This window comes from Heptranchias perlo, chromosome 2 (assembly GCF_035084215.1).
Source record: "Heptranchias perlo isolate sHepPer1 chromosome 2, sHepPer1.hap1, whole genome shotgun sequence".
Lineage (NCBI taxonomy): Eukaryota > Metazoa > Chordata > Chondrichthyes > Hexanchiformes > Hexanchidae > Heptranchias > Heptranchias perlo.
The window spans coordinates 94,040,999-94,062,011 of record NC_090326.1 but is presented as its reverse complement, the minus strand read 5'-3'; the positions used below and the strand labels follow the sequence as shown (position 1 = coordinate 94,062,011).

Genomic DNA, 21,013 nt, shown 5'->3' with positions numbered 1-21,013 from the left:
CTCTAGCTCCTCCCCGCTGTGGTGAAGCCTGGCCCCGCCTCCCCTCTCTAGCTCCTCCCCGCTGTGGTGAAGCCTGGCCCCGCCTCCCCTCTCCAGCTCCTCCCCGCTGTGGTGAAGCCTGGCCCCGCCTCCATCTCTCTAGCTCCTCCCCGCTGTGGTGAAGCCTGGCCCCGCCTCCATCTCTCTAGCTCCTCCCCGCTGTGGTGAAGCCTGGCCCCGCCTCCATCTCTCTAGCTCCTCCCCGCTGTGGTGAAGCCTGGCCCCGCCTCCCCTCTCAAGCTCCTCCCCGCTGTGGTGAAGCCTGGCCCCGCCTCCCCTCTCTAGCTCCTCCCCGCTGTGGTGAAGCCTGGCCCCGCCTCCCCTCTCAAGCTCCTCCCCGCTGTGGTGAAGCCTGGCCCCGCCTCCATCTCTCCCTTGTTCCAGGTGCTCTAAGAGATCGGTTCTCACTCGGTTGTCATGGAGGAGCCAAGATGGCGGCGCAGGCCTACGCGATGGGCAGACGGGAGATTAATCAACACTTCAACATCAGGAACGCCAAGCTGCTCGCCATCAGCTTCGTGCTCGTCTTAACCGCCGGCCATGGGATCCACAGGAGCTATGGAGGTAAAAGTAATGATAGGACACGGAAGGGGTTGGCGGGGAGAGGGCGCCGTGCGAGCGCCCCTGACATTCAGTTCACTGCCGGTTGTGGCAAGTCAGGCCAGGCCGCAGGGTTGGAACTGGGCCGGGAGAGGAGAGGAGAGTTGGGCCGGGGGAAAGAGCGGTGAGTAGAGGGGAGCTGGGCTGGGGGAAGGGGAGGAGAGGAGAGTTGGGCCGGGGGAAGGAGCGGTGAGTAGAGGGGAGGGGAGGGGAGCTGGGGGAAGGGGAGGGGAGCTGGGCTGGGGGAAGGAGCGGGATGGGGAGCTGGGCCGGGGGAAGGGGAGGGGAGGGGAGCTGGGCCGGGGGAAGGGGAGGGGAGGGGAGCTGGGCCGGGGGAAGGGGAGGGGAGGGGAGCTGGGCCGGGGGAAGGGGAGGGGAGGGGAGCTGGGCCGGGGGAAGGGGAGGGGAGCTGGGGGAAGGGGAGGGGAGCTGGGCTGGGGGAAGGAGCGGGATGGGGAGCTGGGCCGGGGGAAGGGGAGGGGAGGGGAGCTGGGCCGGGGGAAGGGGAGGGGAGGGGAGCTGGGCCGGGGGAAGGGGAGGGGAGCTGGGGGAAGGGGAGGGGAGCTGGGCTGGGGGAAGGAGCGGGATGGGGAGCTGGGCCGGGGGAAGGGGAGGGGAGGGGAGCTGGGCCGGGGGAAGGAGCGGGGAGGGGAGGGGAGCTGGGCCGGGGATAAGAGCGGAGAGGGGAGCAGGGCTGGGCCGGGGGAAGGAGAGCTGGGCCGGGGAGTGATTTTATTATGTTGAACCCAGTGGCTGCGAGCACAGAGGAAGAGTCCGCAGCTCGGCCCTGAACCGTGTCGGTGAGGTCGTCTTGCTGTAAAATGTCAGCCGTGTTTTGAGTGTCTGCCTCCTTTGTGTTTCATGAACTGAAGATGAGGTGCTGCCTCCTGGAGCCTTTGTTTTGTGATTAGAAGAGAAAACCCAAACAGCCACCAATATAAAACATAACGTAAACAGAGGCTGCGGGGTCAGATTACCCCTTCCAGTGTTTTGCTGTTCTGCGCTGAAAGACGAAAACACGCGTTGGTCTTTTCTGTTGTTTTTGGCAAAGATACAAAATGTACTCCACAAAAAATGTTTTGAGCTTAATTTATCTAGAGAAATGTTATTTAATGTTTACTGTCTCATTTACTTTGTACTGTTAGGTTTTAAGTTGGCCATCCGGCAACATCGTACATCACTTAATTAACTGTACAAATACGTCCCCTGTAAAGGTGAAAGGCCAAGGTCCAAAGTGCTGCGAAGTTGAAAAGAGTATAAAAGATTAGGCAAATCAAGAATTACTGTTAGAAACCCCCCAAGCCTGGATTTTAAAAGCCTGAAGACCATGGGAGCAGCAAAAGACTGCTTGTCTATCCGATAGAAACGCACAAGCTACAATCAATAGCTTCTCTTGCCCCTGCATCAGTATCCCCTCTTCCAGATCTACAGGCTGACCCTCAGCAATATCATCCACAGATATGGGGTCAGCTTCATCGTGTACGCCAATGACACTCAGCCCTACCTCTGCCACCTCTCAACTCCCCTGCCCCCGATTGCCTGTGCGAACAGACTGCTTGTGCAACATCTAGTCTTGGACAAATCTTAACTTCTTGCTGCTAATTATTAGGAAAACTAAAACCATCGTCTTCACCCACTACCACAAATTCTGTCTCTTTGCCATTGACTCTATTCCCCTCCTGACCTTAGGCTAAACTAGACTGTTCATTTATCTCAGTATCCTTTTCAACTCCATATCCTCTCCATCTTAAAGACCATTGACTTTTCTCCTTTGCAACATCGTAAACCCCTGCCACATCTTAATCCATCTGTTGCTGGAACCCTACCTGGCTCCAGACTTAATACGTGAATACACTCTTGACTGCAAAAAAAACCTCATCCAATATCCTGTTATCTGTTATTCTGTTGCTCGTGCCCCTTACCCAAACTCTTAATTCCTCTGAATGGCCTCTTGTGGAACCCTTCCAAAAATAATAATGACTTGGATGAAGGAGTAGAGAGTTATATATCCAAGTTTGCAGATGACACTAAGTTAGGAGGCACAGTAAGTGTGTGATGGGAGCAGGAAGTTACAAACGGACATAGATAGATTGAGTGAGTGGGCAAAACTATGGCAGATGGAGTTCAATGTGGGGAAGTGCGAAATCATCCACTTGGATCTGAGAAAGACAAATTGAAATATTAATGGTAAAACTAGGAGCTGTGGAGGAGCAAAGGGATTTAGGTGTCCATGTAGATAAATCACTAATAGCTAGTGCACAGGTACAAAAAGTAATCAAAAAGGCTAATGGAATGTTGGTCTTTACCTTGAGGGTTCGAATACAAAGGAGAGGAAGTGATGCTTCAGTTGTACAGAGCCATGGTCACATCCCATCTGGTGTACTGTTTAATTTTGGTCACCGAACCTCAGGAAAGATATATTGGCCTTGAAGGGGTTGCAGTGCAGTTTCACCAGAATGATAACCGGGATTAAAGGGTTATATTTCCTTGAGTTTAGATGGTGAGAGGTCATCTAATTGAGGTGTTTAAAATGAAAAAGGGAATTCATAGGGTCGATACAGAGAAACTATTTCCTCTGGGGAATCCAGAACAAGGTGGCATAATTTTATAATTAGGACTAGGCCTTTACGTGTGAAATCAGGAAGCACTTTTTCACACAGGCTAGTGAAAATCAGGAACTCGCTCCCCCAAAAGGCTGTGGATGCTGGGTCTATTGAAATTTTCAAGACTGAGATGGATGGATTTTTGTTGGGTAAGTACATTAAGGGATATGGAACAAAGGTGGGTAAATAGAGTTGGGGTACAGATGAGTCATGATCTAATTGAATGGCTCAAGGGGCTGAATGACCTTCTCCTGTTCCTATGTTTCCCGTTGCCTTGCTATTAGCAGCAATGCCTTCAACCCCATAGGCTCCACACTCCTTTCCTTCCTAAATTCTTCCCCCTCTCAATGTCCTCCTTTTATGGCATTTTTCAAAACCCACCTCTCTGACCAATTCTTTTGCTTGATGTGGGTTTTGGTCATGCCTCATGAAGCACCTGGTATGTTTTTCTGTATTATAAATGTAAATTATTGTTATAATGAATCTTGATGTCAATGTAGTGGGAATGTAGGGAGGATAAAAAACATGGGGGATGTTGTCTTCACTGCTTGGAAGGAATGAGAGGGAAGTTCCAGAGGCCCATTGACCATAGATCGATTTTAAAATACAGAAGGAAAAGAAGGGTTGGATGGAATAAATTTGAAAAACATTGTTAAGGAGACAGATGTTTAAGGTGAGCAAGGGGTCACCTATCATGCAACGAACCTTTTGTTGTATCCTGTCTGGGAGCGTGACAAAGGCACAAGATAAGATATGGCAGCAATATTCAAATTTTGCACAGACATGGAACATTTAAATTCTTGGAGAAGAAGCAAGGAAAGAGATGCAGGGCCTGCACAGAACAAAATCTGACTAAGTAGATGATTCAAAAACTGTACTGAAGAATACATCTTTATTCAGGATCTAGTTTGGTATTGTAAAATAATTGGATGGGGGGGGGGCAAAAGAAGAGAAAAACAAAGAGGAAATAATGCATTGGTTTCTCAATAATAATGTCTTAATCGTAGACATTGTTAAGCAACAAATGCATTCTCACATTGCGAAAAAGCACACTTGATTGGTGAGAACTGCCAAAAACAATACTTGTAGAACAGAGCAGTTGACTGGTTTCTCTTGCTAATGCATTTGGTATGCTGGTGTTTTTTTTATTTGTTCATGGGATGTGGACATCACTGGCAAGGCCAGCATTTATTGCCCATTCCTAATTGCCCTTGAGAAGGTGGTGGTGAGCCGCCGCCTTGAACCGCTGCAGTCGGTAAGGCTGGGACCATGAGACTTATTGAAGTTGCAAGGTTAATTTATGAGGATAATTTTTTGTGGTAGAAAATTAGTAGTTCAACAGACCATGAAAGTAAAACTTGAATAGTCGGTCCATCATCAGCACCCCTTGATTGGCCTTGCGTTTTCTACCCATCTAGCATCCTCTATATAATGTGTAGTGAAGTCTTGACAATCCACTCTGCCGAATAACCTGATAGTGCTACTCAAAAGTCGTGCTATAGAACTGATTATTACAGTTGAATGAAATTTGCACTTTGCACTTTCTGTAGAACTATCAATTGTGAATATTACTTACCACAACTATTCAGACTGAATAGTTAATATTTTTAATGTTATGTGCATGAGTGAGCATGTCATTGATTCTCACGGGCAATGTTGTGTTCTTTTGAATGTTGCATGTATGGTAGGAATGGTAAATTGGTTTGTTTGTGTGTGAGAAGTATTCACATATGGATATATTTATTTTCATAGAGCCTTAAGAATAACTTTCCACACACCACAATCATGTGTCCCTTTTGTGCTCTTAAAGCATTTTTATTGAATGCGATCTGAGCTGTTTTTTTCAGGGTTTCCAAAATGTGGGTTTTGCGCAGTTGGCTGTGTGCCAAATGTAAAACTGATGACTTGCTCAGATTGGCTGCCGTGACAACCCATTTTAAGCTGCACGAGATCTGTACTTTGGAACCTAGCGGCAATAGCATAATATAAATGTGTTTTTATGGTGCATTTTTCATTTATGTACAGCATGAACATGGGTCATGCATCACTCCAACCAATGATTATAATCTATATGTCTCCTTTTTTCTTCTGAAAAACAAACATACCTATGTAAAAAGTTAAGACTGCAAGGATTTAGCAGTTTTGGATTTTGTTTAAAGTTCAGTATTAAATTTGGCAACTTCTCTTTGGTGCCACGTGAACTTGTGCATCCATCAGTGCAGGCAGAGCATCCAAAAGGCGGCACCTCCGACACTGCAGTACCACCACTGAGGTGTCAGCCTAGTGAGCTCAAACCCTGGAGTGGAGCTTAAACCCACAACCTTCTCACTAAGAGGCAAGAGCGCTATCGCAGAGCCAAGCTGATGATACTTATTTTCTTATTAGGCCACTATGGAAAAGGCTTTTGTTATGAGATTATGGATTATTAACTTCTGGGGAAACCCCCAGAAAGCATGGTATAAGATCACTGACTGACTGTCTTGTCAATTGGTGGTCCCAGTGTTTGCCAACATAAGACATCCAGTGTGATTCTTGATCTGGGAATCTGAAATAAAACCCTAATTTTGATTGTAAATTAGGCAGAGTTCCTAATTAACTAGTTCTCCCATGTCACCATGTGCATAGTGTTGCCATCTGAACCCATACAGGATTCAAATAAAATATTCGCGCTGTGCGTTGTGGGAACTGTGGGGGCTGTTGGCGTTGTGGGAACTGTTGGCGTTGTGGGAACTGTTGGCGTTGTGGGAACTGTTGGCGTTGTGGGAACTGTTGGGGCTGTTGGCGTTGTGGGGGCTGTTGGCGTTGTGGGGGCTGTTGGCGTTGTGGGGGCTGTTGGCGTTGTGGGGGCTGTTGGCGTTGTGGGGGCTGTTGGCGTTGTGGGGGCTGTTGGCGTTGTGGGGGCTGTTGGCGTTGTGGGGGCTGTTGGCGTTGTGGGGGCTGTTGGCGTTGTGGGGGCTGTTGGCGTTGTGGGGGCTGTTGGCGTTGTGGGGGCTGTTGGCGTTGTGGGGGCTGTTGGCGTTGTGGGGGCTGTTGGCGTTGTGGGGGCTGTTGGCGTTGTGGGGGCTGTTGGCGTTGTGGGGGCTGTTGGCGTTGTGGGGGCTGTTGGCGTTGTGGGGGCTGTTGGCGTTGTGGGGGCTGTTGGCGTTGTGGGGGCTGTTGGCGTTGTGGGGGCTGTTGGCGTTGTGGGGGCTGTTGGCGTTGTGGGGGCTGTTGGCGTTGTGGGGGCTGTTGGCGTTGTGGGGGCTGTTGGCGTTGTGGGGGCTGTTGGCGTTGTGGGGGCTGTTGGCGTTGTGGGGGCTGTTGGCGTTGTGGGGGCTGTTGGCGTTGTGGGGGCTGTTGGCGTTGTGGGGGCTGTTGGCGTTGTGGGGGCTGTTGGCGTTGTGGGGGCTGTTGGCGTTGTGGGGGCTGTTGGCGTTGTGGGGGCTGTTGGCGTTGTGGGGGCTGTTGGCGTTGTGGGGGCTGTTGGCGTTGTGGGGGCTGTTGGCGTTGTGGGGGCTGTTGGCGTTGTGGGGGCTGTTGGCGTTGTGGGGGCTGTTGGCGTTGTGGGGGCTGTTGGCGTTGTGGGGGCTGTTGGCGTTGTGGGGGCTGTTGGCGTTGTGGGGGCTGTTGGCGTTGTGGGGGCTGTTGGCGTTGTGGGGGCTGTTGGCGTTGTGGGGGCTGTTGGCGTTGTGGGGGCTGTTGGCGTTGTGGGGGCTGTTGGCGTTGTGGGGGCTGTTGGCGTTGTGGGGGCTGTTGGCGTTGTGGGGGCTGTTGGCGTTGTGGGGGCTGTTGGCGTTGTGGGGGCTGTTGGCGTTGTGGGGGCTGTTGGCGTTGTGGGGGCTGTTGGCGTTGTGGGGGCTGTTGGCGTTGTGGGGGCTGTTGGCGTTGTGGGGGCTGTTGGCGTTGTGGGGGCTGTTGGCGTTGTGGGGGCTGTTGGCGTTGTGGGGGCTGTTGGCGTTGTGGGGGCTGTTGGCGTTGTGGGGGCTGTTGGCGTTGTGGGGGCTGTTGGCGTTGTGGGGGCTGTTGGCGTTGTGGGGGCTGTTGGCGTTGTGGGGGCTGTTGGCGTTGTGGGGGCTGTTGGCGTTGTGGGGGCTGTTGGCGTTGTGGGGGCTGTTGGCGTTGTGGGGGCTGTTGGCGTTGTGGGGGCTGTTGGCGTTGTGGGGGCTGTTGGCGTTGTGGGGGCTGTTGGCGTTGTGGGGGCTGTTGGCGTTGTGGGGGCTGTTGGCGTTGTGGGGGCTGTTGGCGTTGTGGGGGCTGTTGGCGTTGTGGGGGCTGTTGGCGTTGTGGGGGCTGTTGGCGTTGTGGGGGCTGTTGGCGTTGTGGGGGCTGTTGGCGTTGTGGGGGCTGTTGGCGTTGTGGGGGCTGTTGGCGTTGTGGGGGCTGTTGGCGTTGTGGGGGCTGTTGGCGTTGTGGGGGCTGTTGGCGTTGTGGGGGCTGTTGGCGTTGTGGGGGCTGTTGGCGTTGTGGGGGCTGTTGGCGTTGTGGGGGCTGTTGGCGTTGTGGGGGCTGTTGGCGTTGTGGGGGCTGTTGGCGTTGTGGGGGCTGTTGGCGTTGTGGGGGCTGTTGGCGTTGTGGGGGCTGTTGGCGTTGTGGGGGCTGTTGGCGTTGTGGGGGCTGTTGGCGTTGTGGGGGCTGTTGGCGTTGTGGGGGCTGTTGGCGTTGTGGGGGCTGTTGGCGTTGTGGGGGCTGTTGGCGTTGTGGGGGCTGTTGGCGTTGTGGGGGCTGTTGGCGTTGTGGGGGCTGTTGGCGTTGTGGGGGCTGTTGGCGTTGTGGGGGCTGTTGGCGTTGTGGGGGCTGTTGGCGTTGTGGGGGCTGTTGGCGTTGTGGGGGCTGTTGGCGTTGTGGGGGCTGTTGGCGTTGTGGGGGCTGTGCCACTATACATTGGTAACTATCTCTGCGTTGCCAAGCCGAACTTGAAGGCCTCCAGCCTGACTGCCACTGACTGGATTAAATTATGATGTGGAGATGCCGGTCCATCACCGGCATCTCCACATCTTAATCCTGACCATGTATTCAAATCAGCATCAGATACAATGGAAATTCTACACTTACACTGCTATCTCTCAGCAGGGTACTTCCATGAGATAATTATTTTAAAGGTGTCCTCTAGCGTATAAACAATGTAGGAAAGTGGAGGTATAATTGGACACCAGTCACCCAGCATTCTGCCTGGAATGTGTAATTTAATCCAATTGTAAACAATTTTACAACACCAAGTTAGAGTCCAACGATTTTTATTTGAAATCTACAAGCTTTCGGAGGCTTCCTCCTTCCTCAGGTAATTGGATTAAATTACACATTCCAGGCAGAATGCTGGGTGACTGGTGTCCAATTATACCTCCACTTCCCAACGTTGTTTATACGCTAGAGGACACCTTTAAAATAATTATCTCATGGAAGTACCCTGCTGAGAGATATCAGTGTAAGTGTAGAATTTCCATTGTATCCGATGCTGATTTGAATACCTAGTCAGGATTAAGATGTGGAGATGCCGGTGATGGACTGGGGTGGACAAATGTAAGGAATCTTACAACACCAGGTTCTCGTCCAACAATTTTATTTTAAAATCACAAGCTTTCGAAGATTATCTCCTTCGTCACCTACTCACCTGACAAAGGTGATAATCTCCGAAAGCTTGTGATTTTAAAATAAAATTGTTGGACTATAACCTGGTGTTGTAAGATTCCTTACATTAGTCAGGATTAAGGCCGTGAGATGCTTTATGAACAAGGTATTGGATCACATCTGGAAAAGTTTGCTCAAATTAGAATTAGTGAAACCATTTCTTATCAAGAATGCAGAGCTGTACAAATGAATGGAACAAACTTGTTAAGTAGATGTATTCAATGCAATGGTCATTCTTGTGGGGTGCTGTTACAGCAATGAAGGATGCAGAAATAAAAACACATTGCAAATGCTGAAAACCTGAAATAATAAAACAGTGCTAGAAATATACAGCAGGGCTCAGTGTTTGTATAAGAGAAAAGCTAGATTAACATTTTGAGTGCAGATTTTCCATTAGATGAGACAAAAAAATTCTATACCTGAAACATTTAACTTGTTCTAACAGGTAATGACAGACCTGCCGTGCATTTCTAGTGAAAAATGTACGTTCAATTACTTAATCTGGTATTTTCAGTATCACCTGCATTGTTGTGAATAGGTTCTGAGTAGAGTCACCATAGGGAGGAAGCAAATATCAGAGGCAAAGAGTGGTTGCTGGGATGCTATTTAGATGTCTTGGCTGCTGTAAGAACTACAGCCTGGCTGGCCTTTGGATGCTGCTGATGGTTGGTCTGGGGGGGACAAGCCTGTGGAGAAGAAGTGAAGAGATTATGCACACTTATTTACTAAACATTTTCTTTTTGAGATATTGGGCAGTCAGTACATTTTCCAAGTTGTATCATATTGTGGATAAGTTTTCCCAAGAACACTCTCAGACAGATTTTCTTGTATTTTTTTGTAGTGGTCTTAACTCATCAGTGGTGTGATGAGGGTAATCTCTTGTGGGCCTGTTTGAACTGCTTGAACGGCTGAAACAAGTCATCCCACTGCAATAGGCACTGATACTTCATAACAAATCATGGACTGGTTGTGGCTGTAATTTGACCACAGTTAGACAGTTTGGCTGCAAAGGAACTCCAAAGGCTAGTTTTTCAGTTAATCTGAGGCCATGTTTTTAGATGTTGCTTACAGCTCCAAAATGGCCAGTGGGACTCCGAGATTTAAAGATAGTGTTTTTAACTGATTTTCTGAAGGGATTAAAATGTTAAAATAGAATAGCATATATTAGAAAAAAAAGCCAATTTTTTTTTTAAAAAGGAAGGAAAAATGGGATGAGCTGGTGTTTTTTATTAAAAGTTGCTAGCTTTATGATATGATTAATACAGTAATAGCCATTCCTGATATTTAGCTTCATTACTATAATGTTTGATGTGTGAGCTGGATTTTTAGAAAAGGTCTGCTCAATCTGGAATTTTCCTGCACTGCCAGTAAAACAGGGATTAATTATGTGAATTATAATATGAATGCTGCTTTGCATGAACACTTTAAAGTTTAGGCACACATTTAAGCATACATTTGATTTATAGCTTGTTCTATACTTGCCATTTAACTGTGCTGTGCAAGAATGACTCAGAACTAAGGCATCAGAATTTCAGAAATCGTTGATCTGGAAAGACAGCGGAAGCTAAAAATGTACTTTATCCAAACACATGTTCAATAAACAGTTTGTAAAAAGCATGCACAAGAAACTTCATGCATGTTGGGACACAGCAGAGGTAGCATGCATTGGCTTTGGAATGCAGTTAGTGGTCCATCTTGGTCACTCGTTTGTATTTACTGGTCTGGTAATAAATATATTACTTGTGATCCAGAAAATCAGTGTTTTTATTCCAGAAATGCAAGTATAACCACTGATATGGAAGTGTGAGATTTCTTTTTCGATAGTCACCTTCTTTCTGTGTTCTCGGAATATATACTAATCTCACCAATATAAATGTTGATGAACATGTATTCATGGCACAACTTCTCCTGTACTTTTTAAAAAATATATATATATTTTCAAATCAGTGATAGGGGTGTCCAATTATACATTTGTAAAGTCAGAAAATTTCTCAAAGTACCCTGCAGTGTGAACAAGACTGCTATACAACATGTGGAGTGCTGGGTTAGGAAAGATGCCTCAAGATCTGTTGTCAGTCAGACTTTTTTTCTTCTCCCATTTTCTGCCCATCTTTTCCCTCACTAATCTGCTTTCTTGACGCTTTATGTTCTTGCTGGGATGCCATTGTACAGGCACTCTCTGGTACCTTGCCTAAATGGCCATTCTTCATGTGTGCATTGAGACAGTGAGTATTGGTGGGCTATTTGACCGAAAAGGTCACTGTGATTGAGCCCAGCCCTATCCTCTCCCAATGTGCACACAGGCTCACATTTCCAGCAGGGATCACTGGACCCTTAATGAAATGAGCCATCTCAACAACAGAGATTGAACTTACAATCTTTCTGGACTAGATAGCTGGAAACAGTAATTATTTGCATTTATGTAGTGCCGTTAACAATTAAGTAACCCATGGTGCTTCAAAAGTGGAAGTAGACAGATACATGGATGCTGGTCCATGGAAGAAGAAATTAAGAAGGGTGACTAAAAGCCTGGTTTGAAAAAATGGCATTTGAGACTTTTAAAGGAAAAGAGAGGAGTAAAGGTGTTAGAGGGGGAATTCTAGAGTAGAGTCAAGGCAGCTGAAGGCTTTTCCATCAGTAGTGAGCGAAGGGGCAGTGTATAAATGCTCGGAGTCAAAGGATGCACAGGGGTGGTGGGGGTTTTGAAAATAGGGTGGGGCAAGTTTATGGAGGAATTTGAGGACCAGGATTTTCAATTTAATGCACTGGGAGCCAGTGTAGATCAGCAAGGACAGAGATGATGGGACTTAGTGCAGGGCAGGGTATGGGCAGCTGTATTTTGGATAATCATAGAATTGTAGGGCACAGAAGGAGGCCATTCGGCCCATCATGCCAGTGCCGGCTCTCTGAAAAAGCTATCCAATTAGTCCCGTTCCCCATTTCTTTCCCCATAGCCCTATAAATTTTTTCCCTTCAAGTATTTATTCAATTCCCTTTTGAAAGTTACTATTGAATCTGCTTCCACCACCCTTTCAGGCTGTGCATTCCAGATCATTACAACTCGAAACCTCTAGACTCACTGAATTGTGTTGGACAAAACTTCAGTCATAAAAACATCAGTTTTAACTGTATATTACACAGTCCAGTTTCTTTGTATGTTGGAGACAGTTCTTAATGAAAGCTTGAGGGTAGAAATTGGTCGTCATTGTGCCTGCTTTCCGAACTGAAAATGGGGGGCAAAAAGTACCAATTTTACAGGGCTATATCCCCAAGGATGCCTGAAATCTGTCTGACCCCGTATTGGGTCAGGCAGTTTTTCAGACGTTCCCAGCAGCTGTTTAACAGAGACGGTAGGTCCCTCATTAACATGCAAAGCGCCTAAAACCGGTTTCAGGACTCCTCTGCTAAAATGGGCTGCCCTGAGCGAAGCTGGCACTGGGCCTGCTGTGCTCAGGTTTTCCTGTCATGCAAGCATCAAAAAGATAATTTTAAAAAAAAAAAAATTTTTTACAGCTTGATGTGGAGCAGGAGTGTTCCTGAGGACAGCTGCCAGCTGCTAATATCCATATGATTTATATCAATTAGTGTTAATTGTATTCAGGTGGTGCGCATCAATTGGGGACTCTCAACCTCTCATAAATGGATACATCAGTGGCTTGGTGTGGGTAATGTAGATGTGTGAATAAAGGCTTGGAAGCAACTGAAGATTAGGCTCTAGAATTCTATTCCTTCACCTCCTAGCTATCCAATTTATTTATACCAGCCTCCGTCCTGTTGTCCATCCTTTTCCACGCTGGAGTTATATAAAGGGCGATGCAGGCGGCCCAAAATTTATCCCTTGGAAATGATTGTGCTGTTTCTGGAGGCGGGACAGGCACCGGCAGTTCACCTAAAGTATTCAAATGACCTGAGGTCTCAATTGAGGAGGGGAGGGCGGGGGGCGTTGCTTGCTGTCTACGTGCTGTTGACAGCCTGAAGACAGCCCATAACCAATCTCTACCCTTGGAAGGTGGAGGAAATAATCAGAGAAGTAAATGGTGTCTTAGTCCTAGCAATTTTTTTTTACTTTTGTAGAAAAAAACCTTGTAAGTTTTATATATTCAAATTAAGTTTTTGATGGTGTTTTGCCGTAATTTAATAGCTATCTTATTGTAAGAAGATGTAATAGGAAATTAGAGGAAGAGATGTCCTGGGCATTTCATGTGCACCTCTTGGCAGCTAGTTTCTAAGTGGAATTATAGAAGGCCTGGGAACAAGTTGCTCACAAATGCTGACAGTCATTAGCTCCTGACATAAGGGTTTCATGCAGCTGGCTGCAACCCAAAAGTAAACTTGATGGAATTCGCTAAGGCCAGTGGCCAAGAAGACTTGACAAGTTTACTTTGGAGTTGTCGTCAGTTGTGTGAGGCACACAAGTCAGGAAAATAGGAAAAAGTGCCATTATCATGGTTCTTAGGACAATATAAAAGCAGCCATGACTAAGGGCGGGATGAGAAAATACTTAAATAGAGTGACACCTTAAAACTAAAAAAGATGTTTGCAACCTGTAAAGAAAAAAAAATACATTTATGATGTCTTTCATGACCTCAGAACACCACAGCTAATAAAGTATTTTTGAAGTATAGCTACTGTTGTAGGGAAAAGTGGTAGGCAGTTATCGCACAGCACGCTTCCACAAACAGCAATGAGATAAATGACCAGGTAATCAGTTTTAATGATGGTTGATGATTAACTGTTAGCCAGAACACGAGGAGAAGTCCCCCCCCGGCCTCTTTGAATAGACCTGTGGAATCTTTTACATCCACCTGAGAGGCTAGATTGATTTGGTATAATGTCTCATCTGAAAGATGGCACCTCTGACAGTGCAGCACTCCCTCATTGATGATGCAATTTTGCCACCACTTGGGAGCCCAACATTGAAAGTGTGTGTTCTTTTTTGTTGGCCTTGTATATTTAGATCAAAGCAGCTTCAAAAGGGAGTAAAAATCAAATTTGAAAATTCTGGCAAGCAATGTGTTTAATTATGTTTCATATGTTTGTAACATTACATTATAGCTACACTGGAAACCGAACTAGTCTTTTGTTTAGAAATTGGAACAGTTTTGTGGCTGCTGTATTGGTGTTTATTATACTGCTGAACTACTTGAGTATTAATATCTTCTGTTACTCTGTGGGAACATCTGGGCTAGGTAATAGTTAATGGAAGCTTGTGATACAATGTTTCAGAATCATGACAAATTTGCTGAGGGTGCCTTACACTATTAATCTCTACAGGTCAATTTGACTACCTTCGCAGAGACGGTTAATGGATGTAGAAACCATTAAGTTTAGAATTTAGTGTCCAATATCTTTGACTCAGCGTTCTACTTTTTCTGCACCGGGGGAACTCCTATTTTAAAAAAAAATTACATTTCTGTTTTTTAAAAAAGACCTCGATGCCTCTGTCCTCAAATGACAGACTGCTTACAGTAGAGCTACTGATTTATTAACTTTTTGTTGAAGGCCATTTTCATGAAGGCTGCAGTGCAGAGCAATGGTACCTGGGTCTGTGCCAGTGAATTCCATTGAAGTATGTTCCTGACTTGACTTAGATATATATTGATGTTCCTTCATTGCTGGGTTAAATTTCTGAAACTCCTTGACACCACAGTGGGAGCAACATCACCTCAAGGGCTTCAGGGCAACTGGGAATGGGCAATAAATACTGCCTTGCCAGTGTCACATGCATGCTGTGAACAAATTTTTTAAAAAGACCTTGCAGTGGTCCCTGTTGAATTTCGTCTGTCATTGTTCCACATATTTGCAAATTTTATCAAAGTCCTTCTGTAGTTCTTTAGCTGTTTTGTCAGACATAACGCATAGCACTAAGCCACAGCCTAGTATCTGCGCATTTTACTACATTGCATTTTGTTCTGAATCCAGAACCCCTTCAAAATAACTCCTAGTCAAGGAACTGTCTAGGGGCTACCACCCAGTCTATGCCTAGGAGTTAATGATGCCTAAATTTAGCATGTCGAACTGCCTTGCATCAATCTGTTCACATTTACCAGTAGCATTTACACTATTAACTTTCCATCAGGATCCGCACAAGCCACTGAGGGAATTAACTAACCCATTTTTGCCCATTATCGATGAATTCAGACAACCAAGTCATTAATAACAATTGTTTATTAACTAAGAATCATAGATAGCAGCACTTGAAAGTTAAGTATGCAAATAAGTAGTAATAAATAGGGTTAATTGATGGAATAAGTAAGAGGTTACAAAGGCAGTTCAATTATGTCACAGTAATTTGCATTAACCGTACGTTGATTATAAATTTACAGTCAAGATTAGTGTCTGAAATCGATACATATTGGTGAGATTAATTTAGGATTAGACTCCTTAGATAGTTGACAAGTTAACAGCATTAGATAGACCGTCTGTTGAATACATTCTAAATGCTTGTAGTTAATGTTTCCAGAAATTGTACAACCCTGCCCTCATAAGCTAGCATGGATGAACAGGTCACCTCGTCTTTCTCTGGGGGGTGGTGTTAGCTTTCTGAGATGTCAGAATGATGAACTTTCGTCTGTAAAGGTGCTGTCCTTTCCTCCTAGCTGGTATAGCTGTACAATTAATTCAAACCAAACAAAGATATAAGGGTTGCCCTTGCTTCTTGGGCACAATCAAAACTCGTCTCAAAGTTCTGCCTACTTTGACATCTCTTGGCCTGGAATTTCCTCCGCAGGCACATCCCGGATGTTAGACCCAAAAATGTGCCCATTCCCGCACCCATTCTGCCGACGTGAATGTAAAATGTGCATAAATCAGCATGAACAATCAGGGCCCAAAGAAAGCACTGAACTGACATTTTTTCTAGGGCCTAGACGGCTGAAGGCACAGCCACCAAAGGTGAGGCGAAAGGAGTGGGAGATGCCCGAAACCAGGAATGCAGAGTTTCTCGGAGGGTTGTAGGGCTGGAGAAACTTGCAGAGATAGGGAGGGACAAGGCCATAAAGGGATTGGAGTATGAGGATAACCTTTAATTGTAGACGTTAGAGGACTGGGAGCCAATGTGGGGCTGATGGGTGAGTGGGACTTGATGCAGGTTCGGATATGGGCAGCAGAGTTTGGAATGAGATGAAGTTTATAGATGGTGGGCACTTGGCCAGGGGAACGTTGGAATAGTCAAGCCTGGAAGTGACAAAGGCACGGATGAGGGTTTCAGCAACATATTGGCTCAGGCAGGGACGGAGGCAGGTGATGTTACAGTAATGGATGTAGGCAGCCTTTTTGTTGGAAAGGATATGGGGTCAGGAACTCAGCTCAGGATAGTCAACTTAGAGCATAGACAAACCAGTATCCAGAATTGGAAACGTTTGTTGAGGGCGAGTGAGTCCAGGAGCTGTTTGAGAGGCACATTATCAGTGGGCTCACTGCTGGAGATTGTCCAGTGTGAAATGAAGTGTCGAAGAGGAGTGGAGAGTCAACCATGAGCCAGCATAGGCTGATACAGGGGGTCTAGCAGAGGTGATTAGTAGCGCATACTAACGGATCCAGTGTACCAGCAAAGAAGTGAAACCTCAGGGTCGAGAGCAGTAAACCCCAGGATCCATGGATGGTGAAACGTCAATCCACAGGATCAGTGCAGATGAGAGAGCTAGTCCAAGGAACAGCTGTAGGGAAGTGAGGAGCACACCAGACCTGGAGGTGGAGTCAAGGGTGATGGAAAGCAAGTTAAAAGTGACAAAGCAAAAATAATTTGGCAGCAATGGAGCAGAGTCCAGAGCATGGGAACCAGTAGGAGCAGTTCAGAGTTAGCTCAGTGTGGAGTGAAAAATTTGCGGCAGAGAAGCAGAAAACTGAGGAATCGGGAACCGACCAGGTACTAGAATAGAGGCAGCCCAGCAGAGAATACAAAGGTCAACAAAAGGTTCTGAAGCCAGTGGCCCAGGATTTCTATCCAGGTCTCCCACAGCAGCAAAGCAAAGCTGAGAAACCAGCAGTGCATTGAAGTACAGTCAGAAGGTCAGCAGATAGCAGCAGCTGGTGGGGGATGGGCTGTAGGCTAGAAAAGGTTACCTTAAAACATGAAGTGACTCAGTAGCAGAACAGTGCCACAGCAGCTGAATCTTGTCGTGAAGACCAGCAGAGTGGTATAATCCTGATAACAGAGGAATCCAGAAATGCGGGAATTCAAATTGGAGCAACGTTCCAGCTGTTGATACAAGCACAGTAAAAACAAAAGAACAAGCAAGTTCGGGGGATGAGCAATGTGCTCTGTGCAGGTAGCTTTAAACGTGTAGCTTACACTAAAATACACCCATTATTAGGGCCAGGGGATCTTAAGCTGTGGAGGAGATAAGATTGGGGCCAAAAGGGAAATGGATAATAGACTCCAAGTGAGAGACTTGAGTAGTTGGATCTATGTTGTACTTTGCTTAGTATACTCTGCAGGAAACATGGTGTCCACCATTATTTCAGTTAACATTAATCTTTTATGTTAGAGGGAAATAATGCAGTACTGTATCTTCATCTCAACACTTTGCTTTAGTCTTTTATAGTTAGAAATAAGAATGCATCTAAACTACTTGGTAGCAGAGTTGGCTAACTATAAAAGACTAAATCAAAGTGTTGAGATGAAGATACAGTACTGTAATTATTCAAATAATTTCTCATACTTGCCAAAATGACCTCTTTGATCTTGCTATTTAATTTTAAATTGTTGCGTGTTGTGGTGTTGGGCGAACGGCTTCACTACAAAGAGCCTTTGGCTTTTTTCTCTCCTTTTGATGTCTTCCAACATCAGCTGCTTAATAATTTGAATGTGCCTATTCATAAAGAAACACACTGAGTATCAGTTGTATTGCACAAATAGTCTGCAGTACAGTACTTGTCTGTTTTATCTTTTTATAGTAGCAAATATTAAAACAGATGAAGCAGTGTTGTGGTTTAAGGAACTTCCAACAATGAGTGTATGCTTGTACTGTAAATACAGTAAATGGATACCTTTGAAACTTGGTGCACGTGCTTTTTTTCTGTGAAGGACTTAAATTTAATCCAGGGCTTGAACTTGGAGTCTATTTGTCAATTGTTTTAATCAATGATGATCATTGCTTGACTTAAGCCAATAAATAGAGGAATTCCTTACTTTTGTCTATTTACTGGGTAACTAGTAAATTGATGTGGAGATGCCGGTGATGGACTGGGGTGGACAAATGTAAGGAGTCTTACAACAACAGTTTTATTTGAAATCACAAGCTTTCGGAGGCTTCCTTCTTCGTCAGGTGAGTGTAGGATTCCATAAAGGTATAGCATATATAGTCCGAGAACAATGCCTGATGATTACAGATAATCTTTCCAACCGCCCGTTATCAAAGCAATCAAAGGAGTTGAATGGTGTTCAGACAGGGAAACATTACATACAAGACTACCGAATACACAAACGGTCACAACACAAAGACAGAGAGAGAGACACACACCCGAAAGGCAGAGAAAGCGATAGAATGACCAGTTGTATTAAAAACAGATAACTTTTTTTTCGCTGGTGGGGTTACATTTAGCGTGACATGAACCCAAGATCCCGGTTGAGGCCGTCCTCATGGGTGCGGAACTTGGCTATCAATTTCTGCTCGACGATTTTGCGTTGTTGTGTGTCTCGAAGGCCGCCTTGGAGAACGCTTACCCGAAGATCGGAGGCTGAATGTCCTTGACTACTGAAGTGTTCCCCGACTGGGAGGGAACCCTCCTGTCTGGCGATTGTTGCGCGGTGTCCGTTCATCCGTTGTCGCAGTGTCTGCATGGTCTCGCCAATGTACCATGCTCCGGGGCATCCTTTCCTGCAACGTATGAGGTAGACAACGTTGGCCGAGTCGCAGGAGTATGAACCATGTACCGGGTGGGTGGTGTCCTCTCGTGTGATGGTGGTATCTGTGTCGATGATCTGGCATGTCTTGCAGAGGTTACCGTGGCAGGGTTGTGTGGTGTCGTGGACGCTGTACTCCTGAAAGCTGGGTAATTTGCTGCGAGCGATTGTCTGTTTGAGGTTAGGTGGCTGTTTGAAGGCGAGTAGTGGAGGCGTGGGGATGGCCTTAGCGAGGTGTTCGTCGTCTTCGATGACATGTTGAAGGCTGCGAAGAACATGGCGTAGTTTCTCCGCTCCGGGGAAGTACTGGACGACGAAGGGTCCTCTGGTTGTGTCCCTTGTTTGTCTTCTGAGGAGGTCTATGTGATTTTTCGCTGTGGCCCATCGGAACTGTCGATCGACGAGTCGAGCGTCATATTCCGTTCTTACGAGGGCGTCTTTCAGCGTCTGTAGGTGTCCATCGCGTTCCTCCTCGTCTGAGCAGATCCTGTGTATTCACAGGGCCTGTCCATAGGGGATGGCCTCTTTGACGTGGTTAGGGTAGAAGCTGGAAAAGTGGAGCATCGTGAGGTTGTCCGTGGGCTTGCGGTAGAGTGAGGTGCTGAGGTGCCCGTCTTTGATGGAGATTCGTGTGTCCAAGAAAGAAAACGATTCTGAGGAGTAGTCCATGGTGAGTTTGATGGTGGGATGGAACTTGTTGATGTCATCGTGAGTCTCTTCAGTGATTCTTCGCCGCTGGTCCATAGGAAGAAAATGTCGTCTATGTATCTGGTGTATAGTGTTGGTTGGAGGTCCTGTGCAGTGAAGAAGTCCTGCTCGAACTTGTGCATGAAAATGTTGGTGTATTGGGGTGCGAATTTGGTCCCCATGGCTGTTCCATGTGTTTGGGTAAAGAACGGGTTATCGAAGGTGAAGACGTTGTGATCCAGGATGAAGCGGATGAGTTGTAGGATGGCATCTGGAGATTGGCTGTTGGTGTTGAGGACTGAGGCTATTGCAGCGATGCAGTCATCGTGGGGGATACTGGTGTAGGGTGCCGAGACGTCCATTGTGCTGAGAAGTGTTCCTGGTTCAACTGGTCCGTGGGTGCTGAGTTTTTGTAGGAAGTCTGTAGTGTCGCGACAGTAGCTTGGGGTTCCCTGTACAATGGGTTTCAGGATGCCCTCGACGTATCCAGAGAGGTTCTCACACAGGGTTCTGTTGCCTGATACGATAGGACGTCCGGGTGTGTTGGATTTGTGTATCTTTGGGAGGCAGTAGAAGTCTCCCACGCGGGGCGTACATGGGATGAGAGCGTGTAGGATGCTTTGAAGGTCTGGATCGAAGGTCTTGAACAGTTTGTTGAGCTGGTTGGTGTGTTCTTTGGTCTTTACCCAGCTTTCAGGAGAACAGCGTCCACGACACCACACAACCCTGCCACAGCAACCTCTGCAAGACATGCCAGATCATCGACACAGATACCACCACCACACGAGAGGACACCACCCACCAGGTACATGGTTCATACTCCTGTGACTCGGCCAACGTTGTCTACCTCATACGTTGCAGGAAAGGATGCCCCGGAGCATGGTACATTGGCGAGACCATGCAGACACTGCGACAACGGATGAACGGACACCGCGCAACAATCGCCAGACAGGAGGGTTCCCTCCCAGTCAAGGACATTCAGCCTCCGATCTTCGGGTAAGCATTCTCCAAGGCGGCCTTCGAGACACACAACAACGCAAAATCGTCGAGCAGAAATTGATGGCCAAGTTCTGCACCCATGAGGATGGCCTCAACCGGGATCTTGGGTTCATGTCACGCTACATGTAACCCCACCAGCGAAAAAAAAGTTATCTGTTTTTAATACAACTGGTCATTCTCTCTTTGTCTCTGTCTGTGTGTGTGTCTGTCTTTGTGTTGTGTCCGTTTGTGTATTCGGTAGTCTTGTATGTAATGTTTCCCTGTCTGAACACCATTCAACTCCTTTGATTGCTTTGATAACGGGCAGTTGGAAAGATTATCTGTAATCACCAGGCATTGTTCTTATTTTTTTATTCGTTCACGGGATGTGGGCGTCGCTGGCGAGGCCAGCATTTATTGCCCATCCCTAATTGCCCTCGAGAAGGTGGTGGTGAGCCGCCTTCTTGAACGGCTGCAGTCCGTGTGGTGACGGTTCTCCCACAGTGCTATATATAGTCTGACTATATTGGGGGAAGGCCGATTTTAATAGGATAAGGCAGGATCTGGCCAAAATGGACTGGGATCAGCTGCTTGTAGGAAAATCCGCATCGGAGCAATGGGAGTCTTTCAGAAGGGAGATTGAGACCATACAATG

General features: G+C 46.7%; 1 protein-coding gene across 1 annotated transcript in view; it reads left to right on the top strand.

Moving 5' to 3' along the window:
• Positions 1-423: 423 nt before the first annotated feature.
• Positions 424-21,013, top strand: part of casd1 (CAS1 domain containing 1) — a 113,458-nt gene continuing 92,868 nt past the window's right edge. The window contains exon 1 of the mRNA XM_068004418.1: positions 424-603. Within this exon, the coding sequence (XP_067860519.1) occupies positions 471-603 (133 nt within the window). The 5' untranslated portion in view covers positions 424-470. The remainder of the gene's footprint in view (positions 604-21,013) is intronic.